Genomic DNA, 16362 nt, shown 5'->3' with positions numbered 1-16362 from the left:
CTCTGTGGAGTGGGGGATTGGTCTTCACCCCTTTGTCAGATTATAGTATCTAGTACCTTGCTGTGTCTTCTAAATCCTCATAACCTACACGTTTAAGCAACAATGGGCTGAGCCAGATATCAAACTTAAGAATCTTCACAGACAAGTAAACACAGAAAAAGAGCCACGAGAGTCTCTTCCATGACCGAGTATTTGCATTGTATTGTTTATAAGTATTTTGTGATATCATTTGTGGCTGTTGATGGTCTTTGGGGGCTTCGTTTCTGCTGTTTAAATCCACTGCAGATGGGGTCACCACGTAACCAAATTCTAGGTATTACTTTCCCAATATTCTTGAGACAAGTTGGAAGCAGAATTTATTACCTTAATTGTACAGGCTTAAAATCTAGCTTAACCTTTTCCCTAACACTTTGAGTATTTACTATGCTCTAGGCACTATGCCCTGTGTAAATTAAGCAATATAACGGGACAAGAATATTACTGCTGCAACCACATAAATAAGAAAACTGAGGCTTTAGAGAGTGCAAATAATGTGCCTATTAGGGGGCTGGGGAACCCAGGTCTGCCTCCTCCAGAGCTTGATTTTTTTAACTGCTACATCATTTGCTTCCACCTGCAGAAAAGTCCAAGGTGCACAGTTCAAACTTATTTCCCACAAAAGGCTAGCCAGCTGACTACTAGGGTAACTGATTATCTTGGTGAATCATGATATTTTAGCCCACCTAGGACACAGATCCATGTCTGAAGGATGGACTCAAATTAAACTTTAAAGGATACTGTATCAAATCAGGATACCAATTATTTTTCCATAATTGATTTAAAATATGTTTAGATGTATTTTCTTCCTGTAGAAAACTAAGAAAGATAGTTCTGAATCTGAGTGATCTTGATGAGCAGGAAGTCAGAATCACTGGACTTAATGAGATGGTTGGTGTTTGTAACCAGAGTGTGATGGTCCACCCATCCACATCAACCACCGCTCCCAGCCTCTATCAAGCACTGTTCTCTCTGCTTCTGTGGGTTCAACTTTTTTTTTTTTTAGATTCCACATATAAGTGAGATCATGTAATATTTCTCTTTTTGTGCCGGCTCCCTTTACTTAGCATAATATCCTCCAAGTTCATCCTTGTTGTGGCAAGTGTAAGGATTTCCTTCTGTTTTAAAGGTAAATAGCTCTCCATGTCATTTGTTTATATATACCACATTTGTCAACTGGTGGACACTTAGGGGAAAAGTTTGACACGGAGGTCTTGGCAAAGAGTTTCTGGCTATGACCCCAAAAGCACAGGCAAGAAAAGCAAAACTTGACAAATAAGATTACATCAGACTAAAAATTCTATATAGCAATGGAAACAAACAATCAACACAGTGTAGATATAATCTAGGGATTGAAAGAAAATATTTTCAAGCCACACAGCTAATAAAGGGTTAATATCCAAAATAAGGAACTCAACTCAATAGCAAGAAAAGAAACAATCCAATTTTAAAATGGACAAAGGATCTAAATAGACAATTTGTCAAAAGGAAAGCATAAAAAAGGCCAACAAGTAGCTGGGCGCTGGGCACATGCTTATAATCCCAGCGGCTTGGGGGGCTGAGACAGGAGGATCGCAAGTTCAAAGCCAGCCTCAGAGCATGCCAGGGAGCATATGGTGGAGCAAAGCTGCTCAGCTTATGGTGACCAGAGAAAGCGAGAGGGGGGGAAGGGTCAGGGTCCCAAGATACTCTTCTGCAGCAGCAAGCCCACAATGACTTCCTCCAACTAGTTCCCACCCCATAAAGGTTTCCCACTTCCCAATAGTGCCACAGGCTGGTGACCAAGCAGATGGCCTTTGGAAGACATTTCAGATACAAATCAAAACATTATGCCAATCATCAAGCCACTTCTGTATGTCTCAAATATAACAAAACTCCCACTAGTATACTTTAGTGTTTCATTTAACAAATTCATAGCCAGCATTTGTTTTAAACTTTTGAATGGTTAAAATAAGGAAATAAATTCATTCAGAAACCCAAACTTGCCATGAATGTTTATTTAGTTTGAAATGAAGGTTAAAACAAACCTGATTTAAAAAAAAAAAAAAAAGCCAGCCTCAACAACTTAGCAAGGTCTTAAACAACTTAAGTGAGACCCTGTCTCAAAATAAAACACAAAAGGGCTGGGGATGTGGCTCACTGGTAAAGCACCGCTGGGTTAAATCTCCAGTACCCACCCCCACACAAAAAAAGAAACTATTATTAAAAAAAAAAAAACAGAATATTTGTTGGCAAAGGTATGGAGAAGGGGGAACTATAAAGGTTCCTCAAAAAATTAAAAGTTTATCATATGATCCAACAGTTCCACTTCTGAGCATATTATCCAAGAGACTTGAAATTAGTATGTTAAGGAGACATCTGCACTCCCATTTTATTGTAGCGTTATTCATGATAGCCATGTTATAGAATCAACTAAGTGTCCATCAACAGGTGAAAGGATGAAGATAATAAGATGTAAGTGCTATGTACTGTAGATACTCCTCAACTTCCAAAGAGTGCCTTGCTGTTGAGTAGAAACTGGAGAAGAATCATCAGGTAGCAAAAATGAAGAGATGAAGAAAGCTAGAAGCAGAAGGCCTTTGGCTAAATTTTCTTTCTTCTTGCCAGACCCATGTGTACTCACTCCCATGCACATATATGCTCACACTCTACTTCACATATTAACTCTGAGTCAGATGTGGTGGTGCATGCCTGTAATTCCAGCAGCTCAGGAGGCTGTGGCAGGAGGATCACAAGTTCAAAACCAGCTTCAGTAATTTAGGACGGCCCTGAGCTATTTAGCAAGACCCTGTCTCAAAAAAAATAAAAAATAAAAAATAAAAAGGCTAGGGATGTGACTTAGTGACTAACCACCCCTGGGTTCAAACCTCATCCCCCCCCCAAATTAATTCTGAGCTCTTCATTTAAAGGGGGTGTTTTGCTCCAAAATCACCCATGCTTCTCTTTTCCCTTCACTGACACAAAAAAAATGAGGTTAATTGTGTATGCCTAACAATTTTTTTTTTTAAAGAGAGAGTGAAAGAGGGAGAGGGAGAAAGAGAGAGAGAGAATTTTAATATTTATTTTTTAGTTTTCGGCGGACACAACATCTTTGTTTTTGTATGTGGTGCTAAGGATCGAACCCGGGCCACACGCATGCCAGGCGAGCGCACTACCGCTTGAGCCACATCCCCAGCCCCACAATTTTTATTCCCATAATTCGTCTGATATTTTCTCTCTACTGAACAGTTATGAAATCACATAAACACTACCAAGTAGCCATAACTGTAAAAGAGCAATTCATTGTAGGTAAACTGACTCCAAAACCATTTACATATTAATGATATTCTAACAATTTTGATCTAAAAGCTTGAACTGGTGTTTTACCAACATTCTTTCAGACCTGACTCTCTTTCTAAATGTTTACTTTAGTATCTGTCATCTGGAGAAAAAATAAAATGCGAGCCGCTAGAGGAAGTACAACAACTTCGCAAGAATTTGCATCGCCTCCAAATTCTTTTCAACTCTGCTGAAAAAGAGCTTCGATATGAGCGAGAAAAGAACTTGGATTTAAAGCAGCATAATAGCTTGCTTCAGGAAGAAATCATCAAGGTAACTCTAGCCGGAATGTCCTTTATTGAAGGGTCTCAGCTGACCCTGGGAACATAGGAATGAAAATCCCTCAACATTATAATACATGATAGGGTCCACCATGACGATGGATGGACAATGTAAACTATCTAGTAACTTCCTCCTTTAACTGTTACCTACTAAATAAGACAGAACACCGTCATTTCTCTGCTGCTGAAAGGGTATATATGCTAGCAATCTGCAAATTTTAAAAAAGGGGTTTTTTCTTTATTTTTTTATTCTGATTTGTTATATATGACAATGGTATGTATTACAATTCGTATTACATATATAGAGCACAATTTTTCATCTCTGGTTGTATACTCAGTATATTCACACATTCATGTCTTCATACACGTACTTTGGATAATGATGACCATCACATTCTACCATCATTTGTACCCCCTGCCCCCTCCCTTCCCTTCCCACCTCTCTGCCCTATCTAGAATTCAACTATTCCTCCCATGCTCCCCCTCCCTACCCCACTATGAAACAGTTTAATGCTGGTTGTTTTAATGAAGCATAATAATAACCATTATTTATCAGGTGGTTAGTATGTGCTCAATACTATTAAAACACTTCATGAACTAGATTTCTTTTTAAAGTCATATTTGCTGAGATATAATTTATATATGGTACAATTTGCCCTATTTAGTTTTATAGTTATATGAATTTTGATAACACAAATATTAAAAAATGACAACATATAAATATGGATATATAGTACTACAGTGAAGTTACAGAATGTATAACCTTGTTCTTCTTTACTTCTTTTTTTAAAACAAATGGATAAATTAATTTTAATGTATTTTTATTTAACCCAATGGATTACCAACATAATTTGCAAAAAAAAAATAATTGTTAGTAAGATATTTAATGTTCATTTTCTTTGTCCTAGTAATTCTTTGGCATCTAATGTCTATTTAACACATAGCACACCTCCATTCAGACTAGACACATTTCAAATACTCAGTAGTCTCTCATGTAACCAATGGCTGCCATATTGGCTCCTTTCTCCATCTTTCACCTTTTGATGAGACATGTATGGTAGCATAACCATATGTTATGTGGTTTCTGGTTGAATTCCATCAGAAAGGGACACTAAAGAGATGAACTTAGAATATACAAGAGTAGAGGGAGGTGTTTTATTCCTCCCTATAAGAATCTAATAAACTGTGAGTTGTTTTCTACGTGCTTTTGGTGGGAATAACTTCAGTTAGGTCACCTTCTCCTACAAGTTTTTCATAATGGCTCTCTCTTCTTTTACCTCCTACCTCTTCAAGTCTACGGTAGGAAAGGTGCTTCACAAAATTTGTTAGTTTCCCTCAACCTTGCCCTTACTTTTATAAATACCTTAAACAATTTTTACTCTGATGGATCTTTTTCATCCTTGAATCTTGAACAATGGATTTTTAATTATAAGAGTAAAATATGGGGCTGGGATTATGGCTCAGCAGTAGAGTACTCACCTAGCACATTCGAGACCCTGGGTTCAATCCTCAGCACCACATAAAAATAAATAAAATAAAGATACTGTGTCCAACTACAACTAAAAAAATAAACATTTTTTTTAAAAAAGAATAAAATATACCTCATCTCATATCACAGGCAATGTATATATACATACCAGATTAATTATATATTAAAATATAATGTATAAAATGGTAAAACTTTTAAAGAAAATATTTGCATAACTTTGTGAAAAGAAATGGAAAACAAAAAAAAAATACAAAACCTGAAAAATTAGATGATATTATAGTTAAAAATTTTATGTGTAAAAGTTTATCAAAAAGGGTTGAAAGAGACATGAATTGTATTACTGGTCATTTTTTAAAATATCTTTATTTATTTTATTTATTTTTATGTGGTGCTGAGGATTGAACCTAGTACCTCACAAGTGCGAGGCAAGCGCTCTACCACCGAGCTATAACCCCAGCCCCATTACTGCTCATTTTTGTTTATTTTTAGTATTTAGCTTGACTTGGTTTCTCCTCTGGTTGGCTTTTCCTTTATTGTAGTTCTTCCCTTTGCAGATTTTCATTGTTGTTTTTCATTTCCTCCTCGTGGAATATTATGCCAAGAATGTTCTAAAGTGCAGGCTTTCTTGCTGTAAATTCTTTTAGCTTTTGTTTATCATGGAAAGTTTTTATTTCATCATAAAATTTGAAGCTTAATTTTGATGGATAAAAGATTCTTGGTTGGCATCCACTATCTTTTACAGCTTGGTATATGTTGTTCCAGGATCTTCTCGATTTGAGAGTCTGGGTTGAAAAATCTGCTGAGATCTGAATTGGTCTTCCCTTATAGGTGATCTGATTTTTCTCTCTTGCTGCCTTTATAATTCTATCCTATTCTGTATGCTAGACACTTTCATTACAATGTGTCTTGATGTAGATCTGTTGTAATTTTGTACATTTGGTGTCCTATAGGCCTCTTGTATTTGATTTTCCAGTTCATTCTTTATACTTTGGAAATTTTCTGCTATTATTTCGTTGAAGAGATTGTGTATTCCTTTGATTTGAATTTCTGAACCTTCCTATCCCAATAAATCTTAAATTTGGTCTTTTGATGATATCCCATAATTCTTGGATATTCTGTTCATGGTTTCTTACTATCTTCACTGTGAGGTCAACTTTATTTTCAATATTGTATACTTTGTCTTCATTATCTGAGGTTCTGTCTTCCAAGTGATCAAATCTATTGGTGATGTTATCTATTGACTTTTTTTTAAATATTTATTTTTCAGTTTTCGGCGGACACAACATCTTTGTTTGTATGTGGTGCTGAGGATCGAACCCAGGCCGCACGCATGCCAGGCAAGCGCGCTACCACTAGAGCCACATTCCCAGCCCATCTATTGACTTTTTTAATTGGCTTATTGTTTCTTTCATTTCAAGGATTTCTGCTTGGTTTTTTTTTTTCCAGTATCTCTATCTCTTTCAGTATCTCTGTCTCTTGCATCCTATATTGTCTCTCTTATCTCTTTGATGGTGTGATCAATGGTCACCTGTATTTGCTCTCTTATCTCTTTGTTGGAGTGATCGATTTTTGCCTGTATCTGCTCACTTAGGTTGTTCTTTAATTCCCAAATCATTTCAGTTATGCATATTCTGAACTCCTTCTCTGACATTTCACCTACTGCGCGATCTGTGGATTCTATTGTTGTGGTATCTTGGTTTGCTTGAGGCACTTTCCTCCCTTGTTTTTTCATGATGTCTATGAGTCTTCCTCTCTTGCAGTGTAGGTCCCAGGTATTACAGCTTCTGCCCTACTGTCTTATAGTGTCCCTGTAGGTTACCAATATCTCACTTTTAAGGGAGGGATCAATATTACAGCACTCAATGTACCCAACCTGCAGCCATATATCAGTCAGCTTCTATTTTTACATTTTAAGTTTTGTCACTATAATCAGAAGTGATGAGTTCAGTTATCTTCTACCTTATAGTCAATAGGTTTGCATAATGGTTTACAGTTTCTAACAGTAGAAAGGGGGACTGAAGGAGAATATGGAGGGTATTAGATTATATGACAAGTGAGAAGGTAATCATAAGAAGTTGGCTGTTGGCTGTTAGTAGAAGAAACAAGAGATAGGCAATCCCATGCAAGACTCCCTGTTACCTCAGCAACAGGATAACCGTTGGGACTGTCGAACCAACAGTTCAACCAACAGTTCAGACCAGCCGCGACTGTCTCTCCTGAAATCCGTTGGTTAAAAGACAATACTCCAGCTCTCTAGAAGCGCAGTTTTATAGCACAAAAAGTTGCAAAAGTGGGGAAGGGGGTGTTGAGCACCCCTAGTAGAGAAACCTCTGGTGCAGCCAGGCCACAGGGACCTTGGTGACGTCTTACCAGGTCCATATTGTTGTCTCTTGATAGAAGCGGTGATATCCCAGTTTCGTGGCAGTGACAGCCTCAAGCCTATATATTTTCTGATGTTCGGCTGGAGCCATGCTTTGGTGAATAAGGAACCTCAGAGTGGGGGTGGTTCACCATGTATCTCCAGGCGCTGGGCGAGCTTCTCCTTTGGAACTCTGGGCCACAGTGTGGCGGATGGGCCTCTCCTCCAGTTCTCAACAAAAATAAAGTTTTAAAGTTACACAATCTTTTTCTTTCTTTTTTTTTCTTTCTTTCTTTCTTTTTTTTTTTTTTTTTTTTGCAGTATTGGGCAGTGAACCAGGGGCACGCTACCACTAAACTACATTCTCACCCCTTTTCCTTCTTTGTTTTGAAACAGGGTCTCACTATGAATGTGCAATCCTCCTGCCTCAGCCTCCAGAGTTGCTGAGACTGTAGATGTGGGCACAAAGTTTCACAATCTTTTAAAGTCATTATCTAAAATTTTTAGTGCTTACTAAACTTCAATGACCTGAGCCAAAACCCTGCTTGTCCTGCCCTACTTTTTTTTTTAATCACTAGATTTATTTATCCCTAATAGATGTATTCATTATTATTGGTTTAATTAAAAGGTCAACTACGCCAAGGTAAAATTCATGGGATGACAAAATTGTTCTTCCTAACAGAAGAGCACCAAGAAGGTAGGAGGACAGCCCCCAAACATGCTTGTCTAAAAACAAGACAAGCCATGCACAGATTCATCTAAAGTTTTATGAATCACATAAATATTCAAAATGAACCACCATGTAAAATATGGTTCAAGTCTAAATATATATTAAAAACTTAGTCTTTATTAACCTCTTGCTAAGTCAGCCTTAGCAACTTAGTGAGACCCTGACTCAAAATAAAAAATTTTAAAAAGGGCTGGGGGTGCTTCCCAGTGGTTAAGAACTCCTAGGTTCCTTCTCTGGTACCAAAAAAATAAATAAATTTTAAAAAAATGTTTGAGCCAGGTGCAGTGGTACACGCCTGTAATCCCAGCTACCTCAGGAGGCTAAGTTTTTGACACTAGTGATCAAACCCAGGGCCCCATGTATGCTAGACATGTGCTACACCACTGAGCTACACCTCATCTTCCTCATGAGTTTTTAAATATGTGTTTGTGTGTGTGTATGCGTGCACACATGTACACACACACCAAGGATTAAATCCAGGGGAGCTTTTACCGCTTTATCTTTAATTTTGAGACAAGGTCTCACTAAGTTGCTTAGGGACTCGATAAATCACTGAAGCTGTCTTCAAACTTGCAATCCTCCTACCTCAGCCTCCCAAGTAGCTGGGATTACAGTGAATTTTTAAATATTGATCATATTTCCTCAAGGCTTTGTTGGTATGTAGTTCTTAATTCTAAATCTTTATCACATTTCCTTGTATTCTCACCTTTCCTTTAAACATGTTTCATAGATCATTTTAAAAGTTCAATTCTGAACATATTCAAAGAGTAGTATTTCTTCCTTAAGGTACAATGGCCAGAATTACATAGGTCATGATGACTTACTTATGATTAATGCCCTGTAAATATTTGTAGAATCAATGAACAGGAGTGAAGAGCTCTCGGTGAGACCTTGGTAAAGCAAGAAGATATTTTTTGCTTTGTTTCAAATCTCCCTCATGGTGCCAGGCATCTCAGTAGTATTATATACAATAACTACCTTGTATTGACAGCCTGTCCACCTAATCTCTTATAAACCTCCCCACATACCTACAGGCAAGGAAACTGTTTTGCAGATGAGGAAACTGTTCAAGGTGGCAAAGCTAATAAATTGCGGAGCCCAAATCTGCACCCAGGTCTGTTTCCCTCTTTACGGTATAGACTCGTCTTTCCACATTGTAACTCTCCCCAGTTGGGAGTCACTCTGGAACCTCAGCTTTGCACACTTAGGCCCCTCCTCCTCCTCCCTTCTGTTGTCGTTGTTGTTGTTGCTGGTGTTGCAGCCTGGGGATTAAAGGCAGGGCCTTACGTGTGCTGGACAAGTGCTCTCCCATCAACCACTGGAGCTGCAGCCCCAGTCCCAAGGCTCACTTTTTTTTTTCTTTCTTTCTTTCTTTTTTTTTTAGAGAGAGAGAGAATTTTAATATTTATTTTTTAGTTTTCAGCGGACACAACATCTTTGTTTGTATGTGGTGCTGAGGATCGAACCTGAGCCACACACATGCCAGGCGAGCGCACTACCGCTTGAGCCACATCCCCAGCCCCAAAGGGTCACTTCTTAAAATCCACCCAGAGATCATCAAACTCTGGTTCTCTAGGTGATGTTGGGGATACTTACAAGGCTAAGAAATCAGAATACCAGTGTATTTCCTTTAAACCATGTTATTGTGGGATCTAACACTCAGAAAGTGTATAAAATGTAAATGTAAAACTGTATATTACATGGTTACAAGATGAATATCCATGTAACCACCACCCAGGACAAGAAATAGAACAATGCTCGTGTACACCATGGCCTGTGTACCTTTCCCATCATGATCCCCTCCCTTCCCACTTCAGCACTAATTTTTGGTAATAACTCATTTACATTACTTTACGGTCTTGCCACCTGTGTATGACTCCCACACAGTATAGATAAGTTTCCCCCCCTCCCTTGTTTTTTCAGTGCTGGAGACCAAACTCAGGGTCTCATGCATGAAGACAAGTGCTCTACCACTAAGCTACCTCCCCAGCCCCTGCCTATTTTTAAATGTTTTACAAATATAATCAGTATGTTCACCTTATATCTATTAATCTTGTATCAGTTTTGTTTGCGAGATTCATCCGTGTTATGGTATTTAGCTATTGTCCATTCATTTTTTCTTTGCAGTATAGTATTCCACTATGAGAAAACACCACAATTTACATGTTTTTTTCATATGACTTATGGACACTGTGCATGCTTCTACTGTGGATATATTAAAAGGAATGTTTTAGGCTTGCAGAACTTCAGGCAGAGTGTCATTCTGCCACTACTAACACTGAGACATTGTACTGGATCCTATTTTTACTAAGGAAGCCAATGTTGTCTTCTTTCATTATTACCAGCATTATCAAAATGCTAAGTGTTGGCTCTATCACTGATAATCCATTCATCAGGACCCAGGGCCTTTAGCTTTCTTGGCCTGTGAAGTCAATGAATAATATATTTATTGTGAAATGTCTCACGTTCTCTTTATTGACAATGAGAAGCTTAGGCTTCATGCTTTTGAATCAATCCAATACACCAAATATTCCAATTCTTCTTTTCTTTGATTTCCTTCTTCTTACCCATTCATTGGATTTATCTCTGAGATTTTTCATGACAAGGTTGTTCTTAGAAATGAAACTTCCAGCCTTCCTAATGGGTTCGAGTGGCCTTTTGAGAAGAAGCCAACAGTTGATAGATTTGTTCCTGTCAGTGATGTTTCAAAAGCTATATCAGTCCTCCAAAATGAAATGAGAGCATGAAGGAAAAAAAAATTGAGAGAGTGAAGTGGTTTAGATTGGCAGAGGAAAAGGGAGTTTTCACTGGGAAAATAAGTAACTTATTAAAACTTGATCTAAAATTTTCTTTTGAGTGATATCAAAGAGACAAGCTTATGATATTTTTCCTGTTGACCTATATAAAACTCACCAATGATATGGCAGCATTTTGATCTTAGGGTATAATTTCTCCATTGCTACATACATTCATTTCTATTCTGTTTAATAAAATGTTTGATCATTTTTACATGGTCATTAACATTTTTAAAGATGACATCACTCTGGCCTTCAGAAATTAAAGCAAATGGGGCACGCGGTGGGGGTGGCGGGTGAGGTCTCATAAGTTGTGCACTCTGGACCCCTGAGTAGCTTTTATGCAAGAAACTTTGCCCTTGGACAGAGTATAAGATCCTTTCAGATACATTCAGCTAATTAATGTAAGACGTTCCCTGAATAGTGTGATAAATGAACAGAGCTGATTAACCTTTCTACTTTTTAAAGAATGCTACTATGAACTCTCATGTATGGGTCCTAATATCCATAAGTACGCATTTCTCTAGGAAGAGCGTGGCAGAGGAATTATAGAGTGTGTATTGCAAGCATTTGCCACTGCGCCAGGAAGAGGCTGTCAGTACCTTGAATAACAACAGTTAACTCTTACTAGGTGTTTCCTACGTGTCTGGCCCCTCCTCCCTCCCTCCCTCCCTCCCTCCCTCCCTTCCTTCCTTCCTTCCTTCCTTCCTTCTTCTTTTCTTTCTTTCTTCAGTGTATTACAGTCATACACATTAGTTGGGTACATTTTGATAAAATCATCCAGGCATGGAATTTGATTTACTCCATTTCAGTCCCTGGTCTCCCCTCTTTCCCTCTCATCCTCCCTTCCCGGTTCTTCCTCTGCTCGACTGGTCGTCCTTTCACTTGTTTATTTATTTATTTCTGATTGGTGCTTTACAGATATGCATAAAGGTTGAGTTCACGGTGGTATATTTATATGTGCACATAGTGTGAGTTCATTAAATTCATTCTGCATTTCCTCCCCTTCCTGGTCGCCCCTCCCTCCTTCATGATCTCTTTCTTCTACTCTGCTCATCTTCCCTATATCTTTATGATATCCAATCCTTCCCCCTCCCTTTTTTTCCTTTAGCAAATAGCACACCATTTAACTCTATACATATAGATCTGAGTCTTTCTCTATATTTTACCCCTTATTTTGCTCTAGCTTTCCCATATGAAAGAAAACATTTAACACTTGATTTTCTGAGTCTGTCTTATTTCAATTACATAACATTTTCCAGTTCCATCCATGTACCAACAAATGCCATAATTTCATTTTTCTTTAAAGTAAAACTCCATTATGTATGTATACCACATTTTCTTGATCCATTCTTCTATTGGGCTATTTCCATAGCTTAGCTATTGTGAATTGAGCTGCTATAAACATTGATGTGGCTGCATCACTATAATATGCTGATTTTAAGTCCTTTGGGTGTATACCAAGAAGTGGGATAACTGGGTCTTTGGTAATTCCATTCCTAGTTTTTTGAGGAAACTCCACACTGCTCTCCAGAGTGGTTGTACTAATTTTCAGTCCCACCAACAATGTATGAGTGTGCCTCGCCAGCATTTATTATTATTTGTGTTCTTGATGACTACCATTCTGACTGGAATGAGATGAAATGTTATTGTAGTTTGGATTTGCATCTCCCAGATCGCTAGACATGTGGAACAATTTTTCATACATTTGTTGGCCATTTGTGTTTCTTCTTTTGAGAAATGTCTTTTTAGTTTTTTCCTATTTATTGATTGGGTTATTTGGTATTTTGGTGTTAAGTTTTCAAGTTTTTTTTATATTCTGGATATTAATCCCCTGTCAGAGGAGCAGCTGGCAAAGATTTTCTCCCATTCCAGAGGTTCTGTCTTCATGCTCTGAAACCATTTTCTTTGCTCTGCAGAAGCCTTTAAATTTGGTTGCATCCTATTTATTGATTCTTGGTTTTATTTTTTGAACTTTGGGAATCTTGTTAAGGAAGTCAGTGTCTGGCTCTGTTGTTATTTTAATTGCTTTGTCTTACTTAACAGAGCTGCATGGCTATCTTGTAAAGTAAGCAGCTATTATCCCCATATTGCAGATGAAAAAAAAAAAAAACTGGTGCTCAAAGAAGTTTAACACTACTAGCTTTTGGATTTTGAAAGAATCTAATTGATCAATACACAGAAGTCACATGAGGAAGATACTATAAATATAATCCCTATTGATTTAACTGAAAAACTTTGAGACCGGAGAATCTTCTTTCCCACAAGGACAAAGAACATTCTCTCAGGAATTTTGTCTGTGAGCCTTCCCTGCCAGGTATAGACATTTATTAGGGGTACTCCAGGAGGAGAGATGGGGTAGCATTAGAAGATACTCCAAAGGAGACCAGGAAGCAATAGCAGAGAGGTAAGTGAAAACCAGGAGAGTCTGGTATCAGATTCTAAGAGAGGAGAACTTTCTGGCTGGCCTTGAACTTATGATCCTTCTGCCTTAGTCTCCCAAGTCACTGGGATTACAGTCATGCACCACCAGGCCCACAGGGGGACTTTCTGAAATGGAGGGAGTATATGCTACCGAGAGGTCACTAGTACATTGGGCTTATTTTGACAACGGGGTACTCAGTGCCCATGGCAAAAATGCTTCTATTGAGTAGTAAGAGATGAAAGCTGTGTTGGAGTAGATTAAAGAAAGGATGGAAAATGTTTAGGATCTGGAAACATAGAAACTCTTGAGGAAATTCCTTTGTCCAGCTACCTTGGGCTAGATGAGCTTTGGCAAGCCTTACTCCTGCCTGGCAGCTCCAGACAGGTCACCAGCTCTTCGGCATCAGTATTCATGGGCTTTGGGGGAACTGAACTCCTTTGAAAGTTGCTTATTTGGTTCACATTCACTCCATGCTTATTTTTTACCTTATCGTTCTTATTTATTTCCCACCTTTAGATCAAAATCGAACAAAAGCAGGCCCACCAGAAGTTACTAGACAGCACAAAGATGTACGCCTCGCTCACTGCAGAGTGGAAGCACTGTCAGCAGAAGATCAGAGAACTGGAGCTGGAAGGACTGAAGCAGGCTCAGAGCCTCAAATCGCAGAACCTTCTGCAGGAAAAGCTGGCTCAGGAGAAATCTAAAGTTGCCAGTGCAGAGGAAAAGGTAATTATCCTTAACCAACAGCCTTGCTCTGAATCCCACCACGGGAATGCTGTTTCCTCAAGGATTTCAAAAAATAGATAGTTTCAAACTGGATAGAATCCTAATTTTTTTTTCCTTTTGCTCTCCCTCCATTTTTACTTCTTTTGATTTCAACTGCTATTACAATTCCAGCAAATCTCATGTTTTTAAAAACTCCATGAACTTAAAATTTTCATTAAAGTAATAACGTGAATTTAAAGAACTGACTGAGCCCATAGCACTTTGTTTTATGTTGTCAGATTTTAAAGGGCTTATTTATTTTCCTCTCATTTGGGTTGACTGTTTATGTGGTTTCTATTTTGGAATTTTTACAAGGATTCTTGTTAGGAATTGAACCATTTGGGAACATTGCCCCTGCATTTTAGGTTACCTAACACCAGGTGGCAGTAGCATATAGCAGTTGCACATTGACATGTGCCGCTTTGTCTGAGTTAAGCCTTAGATAAAAGATCTTTTCATCAACCATATACATATAAAGCAAACATCAAAAAGAAGATGGAAGCAGAATTAATTAAACTAAATAAATCAAATGTTAAATTAAAAAAAGAAATACAATACAAAAGGGTTCATACTAAGATTGGGTGTGGTGGTACCTACTTGTTATCCCAGCAACTAAGAGGCTAAGACAAGAGGATTGCAAGTTCAAAGCCAGCCTCAGCAACCTAGCCAAGCCCTTATCAACTTAGCAAGACCCTATCTCAAAATAAAAAATAAAAATGGCTGGGGATGTGGCTCAGTGGTAAAGAACCCCTGGGTTCAACCCCTAGTACACATACACACACACACACACACACACAATTCTAATTATACGAAATTCAAGAACAAAACTAAACTACAGCCAGGTGTCATGGTACACACCTGTAATCCCAGTGATGGAAGGCTGAGGTAGGAGAATCACAAGTTATAGGCTAGCCTCAGCAATTTAGTGAGGCCCTAAGCAATTTAGCAAGATCATGTCTCAAAAAATAAAAAGGACCAGGGATGTAGCTCAGTGGTAAAGTGCCCCTAGGTTCAATCACTTGTACCAAATAAATAAATAAGCTACAGAGGTGGGATAGTCCTCCTCCTCATCTTTATGTTAAGTAGGAGGGACACAAGAGAATCTTCTGTGGCACTGAACTAGTTACACAAGTGATACTATGTTGAATATGCTTAAGACATGTATATTACTTAACATGTACATGTATGTTACTTTCCCATATGTATGTTCTTACTCCGGTTAAAAAATAACTTTTCAGGGCTGGGATTGTGGCTCAGCGGCAGAGTGCTTGCCTAGCATGTGTGAGGCACTGGGTTCGATTCTCAGCCCCACATATAAATAAATAAAATAAAGGTCCATCTATAACTAAAAAAATAAATAAATAAACTTCTTTAAAAATTAATTGGTAAAATTGATAAAAACTGGGTAAAATGTTTAAATGTGGTACTAAATATTGAGGAGTATTTGATGGAATAGGGACTTTTTATTTTTAAAGCCATGACATTTACCCCAGCCCACAAGAACTCTTATATACTAATGTTAGATGAAAGAATAAATTAGTATACCATTTGAAAAACAATTTGACAATAACTTGGGTTTTACTTGATTAATGAGGCATAGCTCCAGGAGTAGGAGCATTACCTGGTGGAGTTGCTATTCCTTTGTAATCCTACCCCTTTGCCCGTTTTTGGATAGAATGGTTTTGTGTGTGGTGCTGGGAATAGAACCCAGGGCCTTGTGCATGCGAGGCAAGCACTCTACCAACTGAGCTATATCCCCAGCCCTTGGATAGAATGGTCTAAGAAACAGTGTCCCCCAATAAAAGCCAACTCCAGAATGTAAGATCCCTGTCTCTCGTCAGCCTCTTGCCCCCTTGTAGGAGCCTGAGGCCAGGAGCTGGGGAAGCCGTCCTGAAGCTCATATAACAAGGTGTTCTGTGTCTGTGTGGTATTTTGCATCACTCCACATTCACTCGAATGACTTTGGTTCAGTTGCCTCGCTGGACGAGGGCAGCAATCCAGGACTGAGATTGATGCAGAAAGCCCTTCTTTTAGAAAAGGGCTGCTACCATCCACTGGCATTCACTGAATATTTGTGGGGAATATGGTGCTAAACCATTATAGAGGATTCCTTCTTGGGTCAGTAATACATCTAAAGAAAATAGCTATCCTTCTGAAATCTATT

At 38.3% G+C, this 16362-nt stretch overlaps 1 protein-coding gene across 2 annotated transcripts in view; it reads left to right on the top strand.

Moving 5' to 3' along the window:
- Ccdc30 (coiled-coil domain containing 30) overlaps positions 1-16362 on the top strand; it is a 126129-nt gene that overhangs the window by 64685 nt on the left and 45082 nt on the right. For both annotated transcript variants that reach the window (XM_046468816.2, XM_046468817.2), the window contains 2 exons: positions 3448-3627; positions 13950-14159. In XM_046468816.2, the coding sequence (XP_046324772.1) occupies positions 3448-3627; positions 13950-14159 (390 nt within the window). The remainder of the gene's footprint in view (positions 1-3447; positions 3628-13949; positions 14160-16362) is intronic.

The sequence above is a fragment of the Marmota monax genome, unplaced genomic scaffold (assembly GCF_021218885.2).
Source record: "Marmota monax isolate L192 unplaced genomic scaffold, Marmota_monax_Labrador192_F-V1.1 WCK01_AAM20220418_F8-fsc00008, whole genome shotgun sequence".
Taxonomy (NCBI): Eukaryota; Metazoa; Chordata; class Mammalia; order Rodentia; family Sciuridae; genus Marmota; species Marmota monax.
This window is presented reverse-complemented; position numbering and strand designations above follow the sequence as displayed.